Below are 22,322 nucleotides of genomic sequence, written 5' to 3' on the forward strand. Positions count from 1 at the left end.
ATAACACATAACCAATCTGCCTGTGCTCCTAAAGGAGATGTCCTCCCTTTGCCAGAACACGTGGACTGTCCAAGGTATGAATGCCATGGGACACAACTTCATCTGGTGAGGGTAATGTTATCTAGAACTGAAAGGCTCTGTGCCAGGAAAGCTTCTTGAAAAAACCAAATAGACCCAGAACACCTTCCCTTCTGCATGCAAGTACTGTGGCCCAGAGAAGAGATTCCATCTGCTGCCAAGGACACTGGAATGCTCAAGGGCCCTAAGCATGAGAAGTCATTATCTAACAAGCACTGCCAAAATGCAGCTGAACACTTGTGTTAACCAGACAAGTAGATTGGTTTGTTTTGGTTTTTTTTTCCAGTTGAGCGTAAAATCCTGGGTTTGCATTGGTGACATACAGCATTTTCTACTTCAGAATTGTACACCAGGCACATGAAAAGTAAATCCTGAAAGCATCATTTATAGGATCATGCTCTGTATTTACTTAAATGAGGGGTGAGCAGAACAGGACAATATTTCAATCAAATTTCTCTTTAGTCAAATGATCTGTGAATGAATACTGGAAGAGAAACACAGGTAAAATAAAGATCCATATCTGAAAATGTGACCTAAGGGTAATTTTAAAATGTATTTTCCAAATACAACATTCTTCTTCTATAAACAAAATAATGGTATTATGACAATCTGGCATTAGTATTTTTGAGCATGCTAACATTAAAAGAATATGGTTGTAAAGAATGCTTCAGAGAAATAAATCTATGCATAACTTTTGTGCTGTAAACATAAAACTTATTGGGTTTTTTTTAAATAATCATCAAAATTAATTTTTCTCTAAGTAAACCCAGTATTTTTAGCCCACAGCAGAAAAATTAAATTTCACAGGTCCCCTAATGAAAGGAAATAAAAACCTACAATATAGAAAATGCTATTGGAAGTGCTACTTTCAGTTTTAAAAATATCAGTTCAGTACTAGCTCAAATTTTCCACCCAGCTGTTAGCAGGATTTATCTCTTTGTATACTAGAGCTCATGAGGCTATGATATATTTTATTCCATGATCTAGTGAAGAGAGTGTAGTTTGAGAATGATTATTTCCATTCAGAAGCAAGTGCAAAAGAGGCAAGATCATCTGCACACCCTAATAAAATGGCCATGATTTCTTAGAAACAGGGAAAGTGTTATGCTGCATATTTCTGAGGACAAAGCCAGGACAGATAGAGCTGATAGCTCTGTGATAGTTACTCATCACAAAATTTTCATCACATTCCTCTTTACTGAACCATTTCCTCAAGATCTATGTACAAAAGAAATTGTAATTGTTGGTTTGTTCAGGGGTTTGTTTTTTAGTTATTTTTAGAATGCAAACAATAAGAGAAGATGCATTCTATTCTTCAGAATGCTCAAGATATGTCCAAAACTATCATTCAGGCTAAAAGCCTTGAAGTTTGCTTTTTTTCACATGATCAGCGCTGATAACAAGGCAAATATTCAGAAATAGTACTAAAGTGGATGAGTACTTATATCCCAGCTTTGATTGGCCTTACATCCCAGAACTGAAAAAGCAGCCCTCTCAGTTTCTGGAAAATAAGAACTTGCCTTTTTTAATTCGGTACTTAAGCAACTGCAGACAGAAGCACAACTAGACCATGTACACCCTGTATGAATCCTGGAGGAAAACCACAGTAACATGAACTACGTACATAATAATGTAAGGAGTAGACATTCTTTGAGTGGCTGTAAAAGGAGGGGAGAACAATATATAAATACTGTAAAATATAGGTGATGCCAGAATTTTTTCCTTCATTTCTCTGTATGCTCACAAATGCATATATGGTAAACAGTGACACACAGGACACAAACAGTAGTGTACAGGACACATCTGGTAGCATAAATATTTTGGTGAGTGTGAGAAAAAGGATTTGGAAATTAGAATTCTACTACTGTATGCAGAACCCTTGCAGAGCTGCCTCTACAGGAAATTCCCTCCCCATTTCCCCAGGTGAAAACTGTAATGATTGAATCCAACTTCCAAAGAGAGCAAATGCAGCTAGTTACACTTGTGGAAAATTAGAAATAAGATAATTTGGCTGTTTGGAAGGAGCCTCCCTTCTTAATGTCTTTATACCATAAGAAAAGCAGATAACTGACTTAATTTAGGTTCCTTCTTCACTCCCCTTCTCTCCACCCAGAAAAGAAAGTCATACAGGCTAAAAATGCAGTACCCCAATCCATTAGCAGGCCCACACATTTTATTTACATTATTTGGGAAGAGTAGTAATCAGTGTTCATAAGGATACTGGAATCCCTTATGTTGAGGGATAAGAAGTTTTATCAGGATTTTTAGTACTTTAACTCCAATAATAATGTGACAATTGCAGCATCTAATATTTTTCTGATATGATATTATAAAAAATGTACCCACAGATAAAAGCAAGGCATTTTATATTAGAAAATTTTACTATTACAGACTCTCTGCATATTTTTTAATATATTAATGGTAATACACTAAGAAACAGGAGTATCTCCTTTAAATGTGCCTCAAAAGTTGTACAATATATCATTTCATCGGTGAACGTACCTTTTTCTGAAGGACATTAATTTTTCTTTCTTTTACTTCCAACATGTCTTTCATATCTCGAATTTCTCCAGCAAGGGTTCCTTTCTCTTCTGTGAGGTCTTGAAGTTGTTTTGTTTTTTTATTCAGAAAAGTTTCTTTTTCTTCTAACCGTAACCGCAAGGCATCAACCTATAGTGTGTAAATCAAGCATATTTAGGGATCAGTAGAGATCATTAGCATATTTTTTTCTATTACTCTTTCATTCACACTTGAGAAATGTTTTATTTCTCATCAATGTAATTTTCCAAACTGAGCTCTAAGACATTGTTTTACCTATTAAACTTTTCTCCAGTGTTTATTTCAAAAGTCTCTTACCGAATGGGTCTGACTACTTCCCTGCAGTAATCACAAATACCTGTCAAACAAAATAAGGGACATTCAAGGATTTTCCTAAGCAAAACACTCTGCATATATCACTGGTGGGGTTTTTTTTAAAAAAAAAACACTAAAATGAAGAAAAAAAAAAAACGTGTCAGGAAGATGGGGAGGCATCACCAACACCAAAGAAGACTTCAAGCATCCAGTTCTTTACTGTTCTACAGCACAACCTTTTATGCTCTTCATACCACATGCAAGTGTCCCTGTGTGCCCTCTGTTCCCTTTGGTGGTTGCTCAGAGCACCTGGGCACTCCCTGGCTCATTGCTGCCAGTGCTGCTCACCTGCTGCTCACAGCTGTGACACTGGGGATGAGCCCAGCCCACTCCAAATAACCACAAACTCTGCACCTACAATACAAGAGAATTCCAACAGCCCAGAATGTGTGAGCACCCTTGATTTTCTCATTTCTTGCTGTTAAATATGCAAATTTGTTATTCTCTTAATATCATTCAAACAGTATTAAAACAGCAGAGATCTCAACTCTTTTAAGAAAGAGAATGTGTTTGGCTTCAACCATCATTAGTACAAGAATCACACTGGATATGCATTGGTGCCTTCATGAACACTTCCACTGTTTACATATTCTGGTTCAGAAAAGCAGCTACAAATGAATTGCTGAGAAGCTCTCAGCATAAAATACTGGGGGGTGGGGAATATTTGGGAGAAGAATACATTTCATCATACAAGAAGTTTTTGAAAACCAAGATTTTTTTTTTTCACTGTGAGTTTCATATTATTGAAAGCTTATTGTAAATAAAATCTTGAAAGAAAACATATACCCATAAAATTTGGTCAGTGCTAACAATAATCATGGGAAGTAGAGCACAAAGATAAAGGGAGTGTAATCATTTATTGTTACAGAGACAGGTTTCCTTGAACAGAGGCTTTTTCTGCACCTCTGAACCATGAGGTGTTCATATTAAGTGGACTCACAGGCTTTCTTTGGCTGCAAGGTTCACCACTGAGAAGTCAAGGTTTAGATTGAAAATGTATGATGTGGCAATTTAGAATAATTCTCCATCTACAAGAGAACTGCAGGCAGTCAGGCAAGGGAGAAATATTAGATTCTCTAATCCAAATTTCAAACATACAAACTTTAGAAAATAAAGAACAAGAGTTAAAAGTTTGTATTTCCTAGAAATGTACAAGGTTAATTCATAAAAAAAAGCTAGATGGAAGAAACTGCAAGGGCATAAATAGAAGCTTAGCAATTTTTAGTTCTGCAAATGGAAGTCAGAAAGGATCTCCTCCATTAAGCAATTTGTTCTCTAGTTAATCAGAATACTACCAAAGTGCAAAACAATCATTAAATCTATATGTATATTCTGAGTTTTGTAACACTAAATTTATTCAAAGCAAAAGTAGTTTCAATGCCCCTTTAAAACTTGGTTTGGGACCAATTTAGATGATCTATTGGATCTCAAAATGCATGTTCTTCCTGCTTTTAAAATGGCTCATTGCCTTTCTATACACTGGAAAAAAGATTTATATTCCACTAGATTTATTTTATTTTTAAGACTTTTTTTACAATATTACACTAATAGGATCTCTCAATTTGTAAGCAGCGTGCAGTAAGGGATTCAGAGATGACTTTTTCAATTAGAAAACAAGAAATAATAGTAGCAGCAAGTTTTTACAAACCTAAAAGTCCTCATCTGAATCTCATTGCCACATCTTCTTTATACTTAATCACTTCTTTGCTTCACGTCTGAAAGCAATCCCTGAAGTCAAACCCCAGAAATCTCTGCTGGGCCTTTCAGCTGCAGCTGAGGAGCTCATCAGGACCTTGGAGCAGCTCTCCAAAAGCTGCTCTCCCCATCAGCCACTGCCAGGCTCCATTCCCAGGCAGGAGCCTAAAGCTTCCAGTCAAGGGAGCTGGGGGAGACTGGACCCTCAGACAAACAAAGCACTGACACCATTCCCCCAGGGCTGGGGTAACACAGCAGCTTCCACAGGTCTGATGCAGCTTGTCCTGCTTGGCTGAACCCAGCAGTGTCCCAGTCAATAATCTTTCCTGCTCTGCCCATCCATTCCCTGCCCCAAGGGCTGAGGTGACAGTTCTCACTCTTCTTCACAAATTTCTTCCCACACACTCTGTAAGCATGGCTCTCTAGACTCAACTGAGGAATGGGGGGATTTTAGGCAATAAAACTTAGGAGCACAAGGAGGGTGGAGAGGATGAAATGGTTCTGAATAATAAATATAATAATAAGTGATTCTGAATGCCCAGTGACATCCTGCTAGGGAAACAGAACCAGAGCTCCAGCCCACTCCAGCTTCTCAAAATTAAATCCTGCTTTAGCTTCAAATAAAGACTTTAAAGCATAACCAAAATACAGCTTCAATTGCAGTGAGAAACAGCCAAAGAGTCTCAATCCTTTTAACCCTAATTCACACAAGGACAGTGCAATGAAGGAAAGAGCACAGCATATCCACCAGAGTCTTAGGTGGCAGAAAAAAATCTGCCAAATACATATCTAGTTTCTTACATCTCCTCATCTTGAGACTGATACAGCAGAGCACTTTAATTCAAGAATCCACCTGCACAATGAAGTATCTTGATGGAATAAGTATATCATCCCAAACTAACAATTACAGCAAGGAGCTATTCTGAAAGGGGAGGCAGAACTCTGACCAGTGCCAGCCTGGGAGACGGAATAGACAACTCATACTGGGTGTGCAGATTGATTTTCTATTCACAGGAGTGCCATGTGGAGGTTTAGGAGAATATCAGTTATGTCATTCATTTTCTCCTTCCCTAAAGTTGTCTTTCTGCCTGTAGTAACCACGAACCAAGACTTTTACATTTCTCATAATAGGAAACAAAACTGCCTCAGGCTGAACTGCAGGCGACCTTTCACTATCTGTTCAGCACTAAGCGTGCATGACATCATCTTATAAGTCAAATAAGAACCTCCAGATGGCAGAAAACCAAAATGCTGTTAAATCAGGTCCTCATCTTGTGCATGACCAGAAGCAAAATATACTACTTCATTTTTGGCCAGATTAAATTTGCCAATATAAGAAATTGTCTCTTCTCTGAAAATGGCACTGTGAAATCACATCTCCCAAAAATAACACAACAATGAAGTACAATGAAATAACAGAACAATGAAGTACAAAGATGGAGCATGCCAGGACACTATGAGCAATGTCTGCCATTTTGTTACTACCTCTTTTCCATCTAAGGCATTTTAAATATGATTTGAAAGGAAATTAAATCTGGGTCATTTTACAGCAACAGATATATAGATATAAATATTTGAAAGGAAAAGGATTTCTCATACACAAAAACCCTCTCTTTGGCTTTTCACTCAACACTATCTAATTTTAAGAGTCCTTAACTTATTTTTTCCAAGCTCTTGCCGTATATTTACTAGTAAAACTTGGCAGCCTGAAGGATACCATAATTTTCAAGAAAAATAAAGCAAAACCAGATCTGATAACTAACACATTAAGTATATCAAAGCTCTCTCCAAGTAAATGGCTTTTTAATTTTGTCTAACTTCTTTTTCCTCAGCAGCTACTTATTTCTACTATACAATAAACTATGTCACTTGCTCTGGAAATATACAACACACTCTAAAAACTTTAGAATTGGGTTATATTTTTGGAAACAAAGAGTTCACTTAAGTGGCAAAAATTGCCAAATTCAATGTCAAACTTTATTAATCTTTATGTCATCACCTGCCACTCATGACCAGCTTCAGTAGTGATGTCTATTCCTTGAAGTTCCTTGCTGTTAACTGTTTAACTTAGATGCCATATTACATATATCATTTATGAAAGTGGTTTAGTGCTAAGGAGCTCCATGGGGAAGTAAAACGTGAAGCAGCACTACTGTGTTTCACTGTTAAGATTTACTTTATCATCAGAAATAGATACATTTAAAGCAAATGTTTGACTGAATTTTTTTAAACTAAACCTGAAGGTTCTGCTGAAGTCCTAAGTGTGCTGTAGTACCACAGCTGGGGTACTGTGAAAAAACTGTAATCCCCTCCTGAGCCAGCCCTGTTCCAGCACACACTGCAGCCAATATTCACCACTGTGCCCAAGAGCCCTGCTCCTCCCCTTCTGTACCATCATTCTCCCCCTTCATCATCACTACAGGCTCCACAGCCCTATTATTTGCTCTTTTAGTATTTTATGCAACCATCTTTTAAGGAAAATCTTCAGTTAATAAAAAATGCAAGTTTCTATTAAAGATCTTAGTGCCTGTGTTTATGCACCCACATATATCTTGGGAAGTTCTAAGCTGTTACTATGAAAACCAATTTAAACCAAGAATAAAAGACCTGTCACTCTGATTTTCCATACAGAACTACTGAATTATTAGTACAGACAGCATATTCTCACATGGGCCCTTTTGCAAATATGAGAACTTAACTACAAGTATAGAAAGAATATCATGTGTCCCAATTGTACTCTCCAGAGCCATTTTAAAAAAGCCCCAAAAAAAATATATTCTAAAATAAGAATATATAATGAAAACTACCTCTTCATCATATTTGTCCCTCATTTTTTAGTCTGATATGATAAAGATTATATTTTTCAAAGCAATAGCTGTACCTGGCAAGCCATACATTCATTTCTATCAAAAACATCTGATGTATGTAAAATTCAAGGCAGAAAAGGCAGAACGTTTTGAAGCTGTAGACACCTGAATTTTGTACAGTCAATATCCTTTACACTCTGTTCCAAACTGAAACTCTAATAAGCTTGCTAGCTTTTTCACTTCACAGAAGAAAATTCCACTTTCAGTCATTATCTCAAACAACATTCTCACCTCTCCACTGCTCTAAGTTGCTCTAGTTCACATTTTAATTCAGCTGAGAGTTTATAGGCTTTATATTCTTAAAGCATAATCTAGTTTACTGTTTTATTTCTACTACTTCAGTATTTAAGAACTGACACAAGGGGAGGACTTTGTAGACTAGGGAAACAGTGAGCAAGAGGAGATGTTTTGCCAACACAGGCCAGTGTTGGCTGCTCCCATCAGGAGAACAAACTCCTGCCATTTCCCTGACAGAATCTCTGTCACGAGCTCCTCAGTCCTTCAGTACAAGGGCAGGAGAAGCACCCAGAGCTGGAACACCTCAAGATCACTTTACTCAATCCTTGAAGATGACACCAACAATTTTCATAAACTTCCCAGCCTCCACCCTCAACAGCTTTGGCAGCTCTACTAATCAATCTTTATTTTTCTTACATTCTTCTTATCCTCTAGTTCAGATTATTCTGCTCTTTAAAAGAGAAAATTGGTAAACTGATGGGTCAAACTACACCAGAAAAGGTTTCAGTGAACCTTGTAAACAACATATTAATGGTTCCTTCAGGCAGTAGGAAGCTTGTCCTTGTGGAACATAACATGCCACAAGGAATTCTGATCAGTGTACCTTATCAATGCAGCCAACTGCCTACCAGCTGGTTTACTCTAATTTATATCTTGTTTATTCTTACCACTAAAATTAAGTACTTTAAAGCAACTAGTCCAAAGTTCAGAATTTAGTATTCAGTTTAGTCCAACAAATTTTGGAAAACACATGGGAACTGTAACTCATGTGCTAATACTTACAGTTTTTGTTAACAAAACTTCCAGCACTAACCTTACCTCACTGAATTTACCTCACTGATTTTTATGCTCACTATAAAACTATAGCTATTATAATACTTTTGAATTACTGCAAAAGGAAGTCAGGCATTCCAGATTCAATGTTATTTAGCAACATAATGATAGTTATAAATTCAAAATACTTAAAATCAATTTACAAAACTATCAATCTTGGAAGCTTTTAACTTCTGAAATTTCTGTCTTCAACAATATTCAAATGCTATTGTACTGTAATAGGTTAATAGAAAGTTAATTAGAAAGCCATGGTATTCTTTTTTAAAGTCAAGCCAATGTGTTTAACTGCTTCATGAAAAAAACTAGTAGAATTCCATGAAAGAATCATTCGTAAAGATTGATTAATTTTCAATATGGCAAAAATAGAGTTTTTACATGAACTTTTTCTGTTTAGCTTTTTTTACCAATAGGGTTTAGTAATTAAAAATAGTTGACACAGCAATAAATGTGTGATTTTCAAAAATCACATTTATGTTTGTAACCTACTCAGAATAAAGGAGGTCCCTGTAGGTAAAACCTCTCTCCAGCAAGCCAAGAGCTGTGCTATGGCTTCTAGGGATGAGCTGTGTCCTCAACATCTCTCTCAATCTCACATCTTTTGAGTGACCCATCTCACAGAGGAGAATCTCATGATTCACCCTGTTCTGAAACTGGAGCACCTGGTTGTGTCACCTACTTCACTATCAGACATTCCTACAGCTGCAGGTCCAGCTGGAATCAGCTCAACTACAGACTTATCTTCCAGAAGCTACAGCCAGCTCCCAGAATGACATAAAACAGCTTGGGCATTACTTTTCATTTATTCACAAGAACATGGCAAACAGAGAAGAAGGTTAAAATAATACACTAAACATATATTGCTTATTTTAAATACAGCACCGCATTTTCTCCATGAAATATGGCAATTTGACTCTTGTATCTCTCCTGCTCACATTCTTCTAGAAACCAGGTCACAGCCTTTTCTTTGAAAACTGCTGCATTTCTTACAAGAGGGAATAAGCTTCAAATACTTGTAATCCCTCCAATTAAAAATTCACCTCCAAAAGTTTCCAAATACATCAGCTGAGAGTGAAGTCCTCCCTCTCTCAACAGGCTCCATAATCTCCTGGACAACAGGAAACATCAGCTGGTTTGATAAGGACCTTGAGTACCATGAAGCATTACAGGTCTGCTTCCCCCCATGACGTCCTCCAGCCAAACCTTCAGTCCCCTGGGTCCTTCCAGAACTCAGAACTTTCCATTGCATGGCTTTTGAGGCAAGGCAACCTCTTGCTTATTTCCCCTGATATGTGAGCAAGATAAAATTCAGGGATATTCTGAGCCCTTTAGGAAATTGCTCTTTGAAATAATGTATCACATCTATTAATTTATAGATTAAAATGACAAGGCTTGATATTTTTTTAATATGAAGCACCTCAACCAAAAAGCAGACTGTGCTCCTACTGAAACAAAAGTGCAACTGTTCTGGCTATCCTAGACACTGCAAAAATATTTCCTTCTTTATGCTGGAAACAGAATTCCAAACTAGTTTCCAGAGATTGTGCTGGCTTGTGATAAGAATTCCAGACAAGGGAAAGGCTACTTAGATCATGAGAGGCTCCTGTCAAAAGACTGAAAGGACTGTTTCAGATTCCAAACTGGTAGCTCCTTACTTATCTCACCTTTGCAGTACCATTTTTTAGGTATTTTAGGTAGAACTGGAAAAGGCATTTTACTCTAAAGAACTTCCATAATCACAGGAATGATTATGGAGGAGAACTTTACCTCATATTTTAAATGTTTGAACAGTTTAAGGCAAGTAATGAGACCCAAATAATACTGTAAAACAGTGCATGAGATTGGAACTACGGAAATAAAAATATCAATTTAATTATTTTAATAAATACAGTGATATCAGTAGAGGTTAAATGGTAAATTAAAAATAAAAAATTATGCAGGAATGAAATCAGACAAGTTTCAGTTGCAGGCTGCCTAACTTTCTAATAGAGATTACCTTGCCAAATATTTTTACTGAATCCAGTCTGCCAGATGATCTAGCAGCAAGTCAGAGCCATGACAAGATCTAATCTTGTATTTATTTATTATTCATCTGGAAGCTATAGGTTTACTAGTTTACCACAATTATATTCCATCTGGGACAAAGTTCCTCAGGACAGAATAGCATCTGTATGAGCAAGATAAAGCAAAACTGGTAAGTGCTGCTTTCCTCACAGCCTTGACACTAAACAAGCCATGTAAAGTCAGATATGAAAACAATCCCTATCACAGAAATGCTCTTACAGTGTCAAATACGTAAGGGGTGCTTTCAGGAAAGAATCAGCAGTGAAATAACTCAAAAACTACTTTCAAAGAGCCATGCAACCTCCAAGAACAACAGCCAACACCTGGGGACTAAATGAATAGAGAGTCCTCAGCTGAGCTGAACACAGCTCAACACTGGCTCTTCACAACAAAGTCTTCAACACACAGGTCTCTCAACTAATTTCCAAGACCCTTGTAAGTCTTCCAAAGGCTTTTTAAAATCTACTTGATTCAATGTACTAAGGGAAAAAATGCTGGAGAAATAAAACTATTACTTCGTATCATAATGAAGAAACAGAAACAATCAGTGGGGAAGTGAGGGAACTATTTAGCTACAAGAGAACATTTTATTAATACATTTGAAAAGTGTTTTTATACAAGAAGTCAGAGGAGCACCGTGCCACAAAGGCACAATAAAAGTAAATAGTTTGATGGAGTGTAGACTCAGGAGAGCAGGAAACTTAAGGAATTTCTGGAAAGACATTTAGGAGCAGTATCTTTTCCAAAAATTCCCAAGGAAACATCCACAGTCCCATAATGACAGTTGTCCCACTGAAACTTGCGATGTATTCAAGATTTCTGATAAAGAACTGCTATTATAATTTAGAATAGCAGGTTGGAAGGAATCCTGCAATATGATGTGCAGCATCTAGAGAGCAGACCAACTTCTGTTAGCATTATTATAAAGACTATGCAAAAAATCTCATCAATGCCCCTAGGAAGTGCAGTACTACTCCTGCTCAGGCAGACTGTGAGAAGTTTCCCATATTCACAAGCTTGAAGCAGAAGTTCAGCTGAGAAAAAAAAGAAAATGGACATTTCAAATAATTTCTTTTAGGATGAAACCATTGCCTCATTTTGTTTCCTCGAAAAATGACATGTGAGAAAATAATTAAAAAATTCTCATGTAAAGACAAACAGATTCCATTTTTAAGTGGACAGGAGAAAGAAACCTCTACATATTTTTGTGCACAAAACAAACTCAAATTGTTCAAAGACCAGAGTATGACATCTAAATAATACTAAATTGTCATATAACATTTAAGCTACAAGATGTTGAGCATAAACTGACAATTCTACCTTGGTAAAAAACAGGATTTTTTTTTTAAGTATTTTAGAGTCCAGTAAGATTACATCATGTAAACAATTAAAGTTGTTTAAAAACTTGTTTATCCTTCAATTGGAAATTACTATTCCTTAGCCAATATATCACAGGAGAAAGAAAGAATGCCACCAGTTCACAACATTGATAAGAAAAATGAATTGGCTGCAATGATTCCTGCAAATGAAACCACAATGCAGTGATAGATTCAAGCCTTTTTAGCATCATAAGAAGGTTATTTTATTTTCCTAATCATCCATTCCCCTAACCTTCCTCTTCTTCTCTATCTGGAATTCATCTTTCTTGAACCTGGATGACTGCATTCCAGACAAAATCTCATAAAAATATTCCCCAATTTCTGTAACAAATCTCTCATTTTGAGTTAATTCTTTTCAGTCTATATATAAATAGTACATATATGTATATATATATTCACGTATATGCATATTAATGTATAAACAAATATTACTGCTAAAAAAATCGGGGTATAAATAATTTAACACAGAGGAGAGGCTACATGAAATCAGATTTACTAGTCATAGGAATGAAACCTGAGTATGAAAATTCATTCCTAAATCTCTGACAGCTGACATTAACATGGAGCCTTTTAAACCTGTCCTTTAAGAAAATTCTAAAAGTAAATAAATAAATAAAGTACTACTCCTCATCTGTTTTTCTTTTCCTGGAAAACATTCTGAAAGTAATCTTTTTCCCAGACATGGATAATTCTGCACATGGGTGAAATTCTGCTCCTTTTTTCAATCTCCTCAAAAGATTGAGAAAACAAAGATACATTTCAAGAAACAGGACAATGCCAGGACACAAAAGGAATCTTAATGCAAAGTTTAGCATAGATTAGCTACATAAGATCCTGCCCTGCACTATGTAAAGTTAATTGTATTTATCAACATATAAAAGTATCACAATACCATCTCTCAAGTGGAAGCAAAGCAAATAAACAAAACCAAAACCAATCCCCCAGAAAAACCTCACCTTTCAAACCAGTAAGTTTAAAAAGACATGTGAAAGAAGTCCTAATACTTCTTTCTGCAGCTGCCAAGCTGTCTTAAAGAATTTAGTTTCCAAGTACCCCTTTAGTAAGGATCTTTTCCTTACTAAATAAAGGGAAGAGCAGTTGACTGGCAAATAACAACAACTATGTAAAATCTAATTAATTTATTAAATTTACATCTACTTAATGTTGCATTACAAAAACTTTTTTTTTTTTTAATACAAGGTGTATTAGCCTCTTTGATTTCTACCTCTACAAAAAACAGAGGAGTTTATGCCTATCATTCCTGAAAATTAAATTCAGCACAGCAAAGTCAGCCTTTGTTCTTCCTGCATGTGTTATACTCCCAGTAATATCTCACCAGGCTGGCTGTAAACCCGTGCAGATGCTAAGTGCCTATGAGGCTGAAACTTTCTAAAATTTGTATTATTTATGCAAGAAGAAATATAACCTTCTGCCCTCATTCATCTCTGTACTGGACTGCAAGACCTAACAGAGTGCTAAAAAAATTCTTTAGTGAATTTTAATTATAGATGCAATTTTGAATGTCAGCAAGTATGAAATTGATAGCACAGGGATAAAATAAAGCAGTCTCCACACTTTCTTGTGATTTCTTTACAAATTTATAAATTTTATATACACAAATGTATAAATATTTAATTTCTTCAGCCAGTGGAATTAACTGGACAGTTTTCCATTTTCTACATCTTAATTCCAAGTACCTGTCTAAAGATCAAAATTGGCATCATTATCCTAGGAACATGTAAGACTAAATGAGTCCAGGAGTAATAAAACGATTTGACCTTAACAGGCCTCTTGTACCAAAAACATTTAAAAGTGTGCAAAAGATAAGACTTCAGGTAATCCCACTCTTTAACATAATCTATTATTTCACATATGAGTAAGGGCTCTTTTTCAGCACAAATGCTGGTTACAATTAACAATAGTAAATTATGCAAGTTTTAAATATTTGTATTTCTCCTGTGAGTTAAACATTAAGTATCCAAGGAACATGAAGATGCACTTAATTAGCCTAGAGGTCACATGTTATAAAAATTATTAAGCCACTAAAAAAGAGGAAACTTAGAAACAAAGGCAGGATCATGAGTTTACAAGTACAGTTCTACAAAAAGGAAAATGTGTATCATATATCATACTTCACTGTACAGAATACAGCCTTTAAATAACAGCAGGAGCCTTACCCTGGTCAAGTTGGTCAAGTTTTCAACACTGGGTTGCAACCCTCAGTGCTGGTCTAAAACTTTCCTGCCTTATTTAGAAAGAAATTTATTCAGGATTTCTCTCAAGCATGACACTGGTTGAGAGAGCAAGTCAGATAATTGTACATCACACAAAATTTCCAGTCTTTCTCTTTTAGCTTTTAATGGCAGGTGCCTTATTATGACACTACAACAAGTGTCTTTGAAGTGTTTAAATTACTAACACAATTAAAGGAAAAGAAAACAAAAATCACAAATATGCAATTCATAAAGCAGCATATTTTCCTTAATTAATTTCCTCAATATTTACAATATATTTACTAATTCTCTGTAACTGGATATATTCTGGATCCATTCTCAGAGAATATTTGTAGAATAAACATTTGAAACATCTTAAAGACTAACTAAAACCATCTTTCTACTACACTGCAAGGCAAATGATTTTTGGATGTTTTGCATTTTTATGCTAAATAGTGCAGCTGCAATTGATAAAAACCAATCAAGCTAATTTAAGTCAATCATGTCCAGGAGGTTCTCATCACTTGGGTAGAAATGCTCTCACACTCACTCTAAGACTTTACCCCAACAAGTACCTCCCCCACACTCAAAGTTTGATACCTTAGAGTCCCCTCTGCCTCTTATGCAACAAAGAGAAGAAAATACAATTCTTATGGAATAAGCATATCTATAGTTTTACACTACAAATTGAACTTCTGTGTTTCATTTGAATAGAAACTTAGATTGTTAGTACAGCTTAAGCACAAATATGACTCATCCCACTGCAGCACCACTGTACCTTTAGTGCACACCAGGTCAAAGACAAAGTAAACTTCTAGCACTGCAAATGCACAACTGTTACCCTCTAATACATAATCTGGATCACATTACTGAGATCATATGCTTTGAATTTATTTTTTTGATTTATCAATATGGCACATCACAGCTGCCATCCTGAGTTCTCTCTCAGCTGCTGCATTTGACATTTTAAATGATGATAGTTTATATTTTTAAATTTTGCACTATTGCCACTACATTTAAACCTATGAAACTACAACAATCATGCAACAACTCTTTCCTAGATGGGCAAAATCCAACATTACAGATCTGAAATCTGTGTTTTATTTTTACCCATTTGGCCAACCCCTATGTGCGTGTGATTGCAGACACTTTTCAGCCAGTTCAAAAATAATGAAACAAAGAGGGGCCCTGAACTCCAAACTATGCCATGTCCTTATTCCTGTTCCCTTTGTGATGATTATGGGGTTCATGGCAGCAACTGGAGATGGAAGCAGAGAATCACATCAGCCTGCCCTGGATCTCTTTCTGCTCTAGGAAGAGGTGAAACCAGGTGACAGCAGATGCTATCAGATTGACATAAACTGCTGCCACAGCTTCTTTGTGTGCTCTTTTTGAGAAGCTGCTGACCAAAACCATTTGTTCACTGTCCCAACAGAAGCAAACAAGGAAAATACAACAACATTAAGAAAATCCATCTACCAGTAATCCTCCAACTGACCAAGACAGAGCTTGAAAAACACATCCTCATCTTCAAATCATAAAAATTGCATCTATCTTTGTGGAGAAACATAAGATAATTTCCCAGTTATATCTGGCCTACAGTTGTCATAGGGATTTTGTTTGATAGGAAGGGTTCTTTTTTTATTGACAGACTATTATGTTGTGGTTTTTTTTTTATTTTACTGAATTGTTAAACACCACATTAAATATTAAGATAAGCTTTTCATCAAACTGTTTATCTTAGAGCAGTAAGTGGAAAATAGTTCTTGGACTTATGTATGACAAATAATAACTATTGGAATTAATAACACATTGCCACTCCAAAGTCATGTTCTAGAAATGCTTATTTTGGTTATTCATCAGAACACAAAATGCTTCTCAACAATAGCTAAGCCAGCAGGAAACAAAGCCAGCTGACTGGAACAGGCAGCACACGCCTTGGGGATGTGGAGCCAGTCTCTGGAACACACTCAGAGCTCAGCTTAGACTTGGTGTATCTCCAGCTGCAGGTCCCACCTGGATGGCTGGGAACTGACACACAGAATGTACCTGCAGAGGCTGAGCACCAGGTCTGTGCACCATGACAAAATGCCACAGCAAGATCTCAGGGCTGTCTTCAATTATTACTGAGTGGAAAGGCATGAGAAGGCAGGGCCAGACTCTTCTCAAGGGAGCATTAGGCAGGGATTAGACAAGTGGAACATGACATTCTGCCTTGACATAGGGAAAACATCTTTTTTGATTGGCTTTTTTTGTTTGTTTTTTGGTTTTTGGTTGGGTTTGTTTTTTTTTTTACCACAAGCTTGGTCAACTATTGAATCAGGTATGTCTAAATAGGTTATGGAAAACTCATCCCTGAGGTATCCAAAACTTGACTGGATGCCATCCTGAGCAACCTGCAGTAACTAAAACCTACTTAGATCAGAAGCTTGGGCTAGACACTTCTAACCAGGCCTGACATCACCCTGTGAAGCACCCAGAGGCCAATCCTCCCTGAGGATTTCCCCTTAGACACACAGCAACTAGGTGGATTGAGTATGAAATGCACACAGGAGAGTTAGAAGGTCCCAGAATTCCAGCTATCCTGTGATTTTGTTCATAAGGTAAGTGGTAATAATTTATTGTGTACCTGAGCTTTTACCATCCTTTACACAATGAAGTTGAACAAAGATAATCTCTCAAGGCTTCTACTTGCCTAAAAAACCATTAGAACAACTACAGAAAGGATTATTGAAAAAGAGAGTTTGCCAGTAACTGCAAAAGATGAATACTATAACAAAAAATGCTTAAGAATTATCTAATGAACATAAACAGAGGGAAACAGATTTCAAATCAAACTATCAGCAACCTATCAAAAATACAGCTTTTCTTGGGGAGAATTTACCCAGAAATTCATAAATCCATGCCAGTTACTACAAATCACCTTTTTATCTGTCATGTATCTGGAAAGGGCTTCCATGATTATTCCTTCTTCATTATGACCTCTCCAGGGATTAGTGTAATCAGTGTAGTTCCCTGGATCCTCCTTCTTGCCTTTTATAAGACATTGGCTTTCTCCCAGTTCTCAGAAACCTCTCCCAATCCCCACCACTTTCCAAGGGTAGCTGACACAATGCCATCAGCCCTTGCAGGTGCATTCCAGCAAGGCCAAGGGACTTGTCTGTGTCTGCTTTCTTTAAATATCCCCTGAGCTGATCCTCCTCCGTCTAGGTTAAGTTTACCTGGCACTGGACTTCTGCAGTGGTTTCAGAGACCTGGGATTGCTGAAGGTTGGTCTTTCCAGTAGTGGTCAAGGTGAACAAAGCACTCAGTAACTGGACAGTCTCCTTTAGGATCTCCCCTCCCATTCATCAGTGACCCCATATTTTCCTTAGTCTTCTGTAATTGCAGTGCCTGTAGAAACCTTTCTTGTCCTTTCTATCTCTTGTTACATTCATGTCCAGATGGGCTTTGTCTTTCTTAACCCTAAACCTGATTCTCAGAGAGGGTCTCCCTGTTCCTCCAGACACTTGTGCCTGCTCCCACCCACCATGTCACTCATTTTCATTTAGCTACATAATTAGAGAAGTACAAAAGCTGATTTTGATTATACAAAATTGATCATTTATAACAATGAATGGTAGCAAAACGTTCTCCTCCATTTTGAACAATTCCTGAAAGTATTCTTTGTCCAGGAAAAATGTACATCATTTAAGCTTATCCTCTCACTAGGTATGTGACAGCAGGCTTCAAACTTGTGAAGATGACACAAAGTAGAGTGAAGCCTTCTGCCAGACTGCTGGAACACAGAATCAGCCTGGAAGAGAAAAAGGTAACAGAGGCCACTGGCACCTCAGTGCAGAGAGGCCTGGACTTGGGTTTGGCTCAGAAGCCAACTCAGCTGCAGGCTGGGCACAGTCTTGAGCCATCAACGCACACGAGTCTGGGTCCAGTCTGGCAAAGATTTCCTGCCTGATTTAAAACGAGTTCATTTGGTCCAATGGCAGTTTTCCTAGGAATGGAGGGCAGGTTGACCACACATGTGCCTGTCTTTATTTGTGGCCTGACACTTGGCTGGATAAACTTCATTATGTTTTTGGTTATGCTTAAGAGAAGTACTGTCAATTGTTTCCAGTCTGTTGCAAACATAAATCACCAAGCTGTATTAAATATGTACTATTGTATTTACCACAAAGTTATGAAATCATGCATAAAATCCTAAAATGGGATAAAATAAAGGGAACGTGTCTTCCCCTCCTCCCCTTTCCCCCAACTTCTGGCAACATTTCAAAATAAACAAGGAACCAAACCAATGCTGCTATTGAAAGGTCAACCAGCACCTGAGTCAAGGGAAGATAAAACTGGCCTAAAATAAAAATAAATATATCATTTAGTAAGAGAAAACCAATTTTCTCTCAGATCACATATGCAAAAAGATTAAACAGCTCTACAATAAAATATCTTAGTAATTACCTGTGCCTAATAAGCAAGAAAATTGAATTCTTTTGGCTGAAAGAGTGAAAATAAATTTAAACTTTACTAAAAAACATAAATCAATAGTAAAAGAAAACATTAATTTATTTTACTATATAAAATATATATTTTATATTACTATATAAAATATATATTTTACTATATACTATATATCAGTTCAGTGGAACTGACTAGGTATTGAGGAGAATTAAGATTTCCATCTTTTATTGCCACACATTCTCATCTCAAGAACTTTATAGCTCCTGACATAAAGCAGAGAAATTTAGCTATAGATATTCAAAGACAGAAAATAATGTGGAACCATGACACAAAAATACATGTTCTGTTTCAAATTCCATGCAGCAGGGAGTCCATTAACAACTGTGCACTATGTTACGTTTTAGAGTTCCAAAACATGTAAAGGATAAGTGAAGTGCAATCTGGAACTCAAATATACCTGAGCACACTTTCCTCTACAGTTTCCTGCCTTGCCCAGTAAGGACTCTGCATATTTTTACATAATTTTGCTATTTATCTAAATTTAAAGGTGAAAGATGAGCCTCCAGTATGAATCTTTCCAGCAGTAATCCATCTTCCATGCAAGCCCCTGACCAAAGAATTACTTCTCTTACACTGGATATGGCATCATGAACACTTCTTGTATAAAGGAAAGAAAAAAATCTTAGCAATTCCTATTGCTACTGGTAGTAATTGCTACTGACAATTCTCTTATTTTATTATTTCTCCTAAGTGTTAAGGCAAAATTTGTGTCCTCCATGCAGAGTATTTCAATCGCAATGTTCCTCCAAATTTTCTACTGAAAAACACTAAATATTTTAGAATAGAAAGTCAGTTTCTCTGATCTTGCACAAAAATGTTTTAATTTCAACCACAAACAGTTCCTATATTTGGAAAACAGAAAAATATTATTTATGCAAAATATTAGGAATCTATAGAAATAGGCAGATATAATAGAGATTTTAATTTCAATTAGGGATTATAGGAAAACTCTACAGTATTTATAAATACTATAATCTTTTCCAGAATCCAAATTACTGTTGCTCCAACAATGTTCAGAAAAACAAGTAAGTGATACGGCATAAAAGTAATTAACTAATGGAAAGTATTTTAAGTATTTTCTTGGAACTTCAACAGTTTAAACAGTTGAAAGGGAAAAACAAGCATGCAGTGAATGTGAGCCCAAACTGTTTTTATTTACACACCCCTCAGTCCTTCCCATCCTATACTGATCTTACAGCACAGGACAGCTGGAAGAAAGCAGTCTTTATAGATAAGAAACAGCTGCTATGCTTGTTTGACCTGAGGAAGAATTTGAAAAACAAAAGTAAAAGGACACAAGAATGAAATGAGACCTCATAAAAGCAGTTCTTGCAGAATTGTTCCAGCCTATTTCCAGCCAGCCCTGCTAACAGCACCTGACATGCACCTTGCTTGCATCAAACTTACTTCCACTGAAAGACAGAAGAAAAAGGGTATTGAGCAAAGGTAATAGTGGTTCACATGCCCTTTATGAATGTCTACAAAATCAACCTTTTTTAAAAGAAAATTATTACTCAATGGTGGGGAGGAGGGACCAACACCTCACATTAAAAAATGTCAGAATTAAGATTTGCCTCTACAAATACAGTCTGACCTCTTATGTTAAAACAGGCAGCCAGATGAACACTACAGTAACACAAATCAAAGCATCCTTATTTTATTCCATCTTCTAATCTACTTCTCAATCCAACTTGACACAAGTACCAACATTTTCAAAACTCTAAATACTTGACCTGTAAACCCCAGATTTTATCTTGTTAGGTCTTAGTTTTACAATACTTAGACACATTTCTAACACAAATTGTAGCAAAACACCACTGATTCAGACTAAGTTTAAGCAGCTCTGTACAAGAGCACAGATGTTCCTGTCCCAGTGCCCTTACATAACAGCATCTTCTACAAGCTCCCTCCACAATTTTATGCTCTTTTTTCACTCGTTTCCTACTGATTTTGTAGAATGCCTCTTTTTCTTCTTTTATTCTTAATGCTTGACAAAAATGCCCTCTTTGTTTCCTTCTTTTGTAACTTACACTTCAAATGTATCAGAAATATTTGTTTGCATTTTTAAACCAATTTTTTCCACTTGTAAACTTTCATTTTTTTGTAGCTTACACAGTTTCTTCTGTAGAACTAGAAACATTCCCAGTTATTAGGAACAAGAGATTCAAAAACAGAGACAGATCTGTGGCAAAGTTTACAGGGGAAATTCATCAGGATGCATTTGCAGCCTTTAACCAACTACAGCTGCTAGGATGAGCACAGGTAGGAAAAGTATGATCATAAAGAGCAAGAAAACCCCCATATATCATGTCTGTAATGACATCACCAAACTTTGGTACTGTCATCACTTTTTACATCACACAATTCCTTCTCAAAAATACAGAAATTAATATTGAAAATCACAGGAGTAACTTAATCTTCTGTGTGAAAGAGAGCACATTCAAGGGAGAAGCACGGAGGAAGCAACTAAAAGCTTTTCTTCCTTATATCTCACAGAAAAGATAATAACTAAATGCAATTAAACAAATTCAAGTTATTTAATGTCACTTAATGCTACTATTTCTTTTAAAGATGTTACTGTATTACAAATTTTACTGCATAGAAATAATTTAATGTCAGCAAGGAGAAAGTGTGTGTTCCTGTACAAAAGGCAAAAGTGAAGGATTTTTTTGAAGAGCTAAGATTTTTTTCTGAAGAGCTAATGCCTTATTTTTAAAAAATAACAAGAAAGAATCAAACAAATAGAGAACTGTGGCACAGTTATCTAACTGAAAAGTTTACTAACACCATTAACTACTTTTAAGACATAAAAAGAACACTTTTCAAAGGAGGCAGATGATTTAATATAATTGTTACAAGCACCTTTTCTTAGTCAAGTCCAATCTATGTTAATTAGCATCCTGCATTTAAGAGCACTTTGTGTTTTAATTGAATTCAATTCAGAGCCATCTCAATAACTACACATCTTTAACAATTTTGCTCCAAGGACATTAACGTCCTTTTTAACTAGGTGGTGTCACATACAGGAGTTGTTTAGCCCAGCTCCTCTTTAAGTGTCAGGCCACTGCTTTCATGGCTCTGTGTGCACAACTGCAATTCCTCCTTGCAACAGCTTGAAACCAAGATGATTGTTCCCACATCTGTGCCTGCCTCAAGGACTGGAACTTACTCAAGGACTGGAACTTACTCAAGGACTTTCATTTACTAAAGCCTTAACTACCATGACTTACCATGGTAGAGCTAAGAAGTACCAAACCTACTGTCCTTTGCTTGTCTAAATGAACTAATGCATTTCTGTCTGGGTTTCTATTTCATCTGACTCATGAAATGAAAAAGCAGCTTAGACCTTAACAGAAAACCAAAATGGAAGTCACAAAACTGGAATTCCATTAAGTTTATCACATCAACTAGTTGAAAACATACCAAGTAATGACTGAAATAAACTATACAGGAGAAAATGCAGCTGCTGTTTCTTTTGCACAGAATAATTTGTAAATACTTTTAATCTCCAACAATGACAAATCTTTCAAAAA

At 36.3% G+C, this 22,322-nt stretch overlaps 1 protein-coding gene across 14 annotated transcripts in view; it reads right to left on the bottom strand.

Moving 5' to 3' along the window:
- ERC2 (ELKS/RAB6-interacting/CAST family member 2) overlaps positions 1–22,322 on the bottom strand; it is a 413,681-nt gene that overhangs the window by 288,288 nt on the left and 103,071 nt on the right. For all 14 annotated transcript variants that reach the window (XR_002465649.3, XR_002465648.3, XR_002465646.3 and 11 more), the window contains one exon: positions 2,581–2,748. Coding sequence is in view for 1 of the 14 variants with exons in the window: in XM_021532844.3 (XP_021388519.1) it covers positions 2,581–2,748 (168 nt within the window). In the remaining 13 variants the exon portion in view is untranslated. The remainder of the gene's footprint in view (positions 1–2,580; positions 2,749–22,322) is intronic.

Source organism: Lonchura striata, chromosome 12 (genome assembly GCF_046129695.1).
Source record: "Lonchura striata isolate bLonStr1 chromosome 12, bLonStr1.mat, whole genome shotgun sequence".
NCBI lineage: Eukaryota > Metazoa > Chordata > Aves > Passeriformes > Estrildidae > Lonchura > Lonchura striata.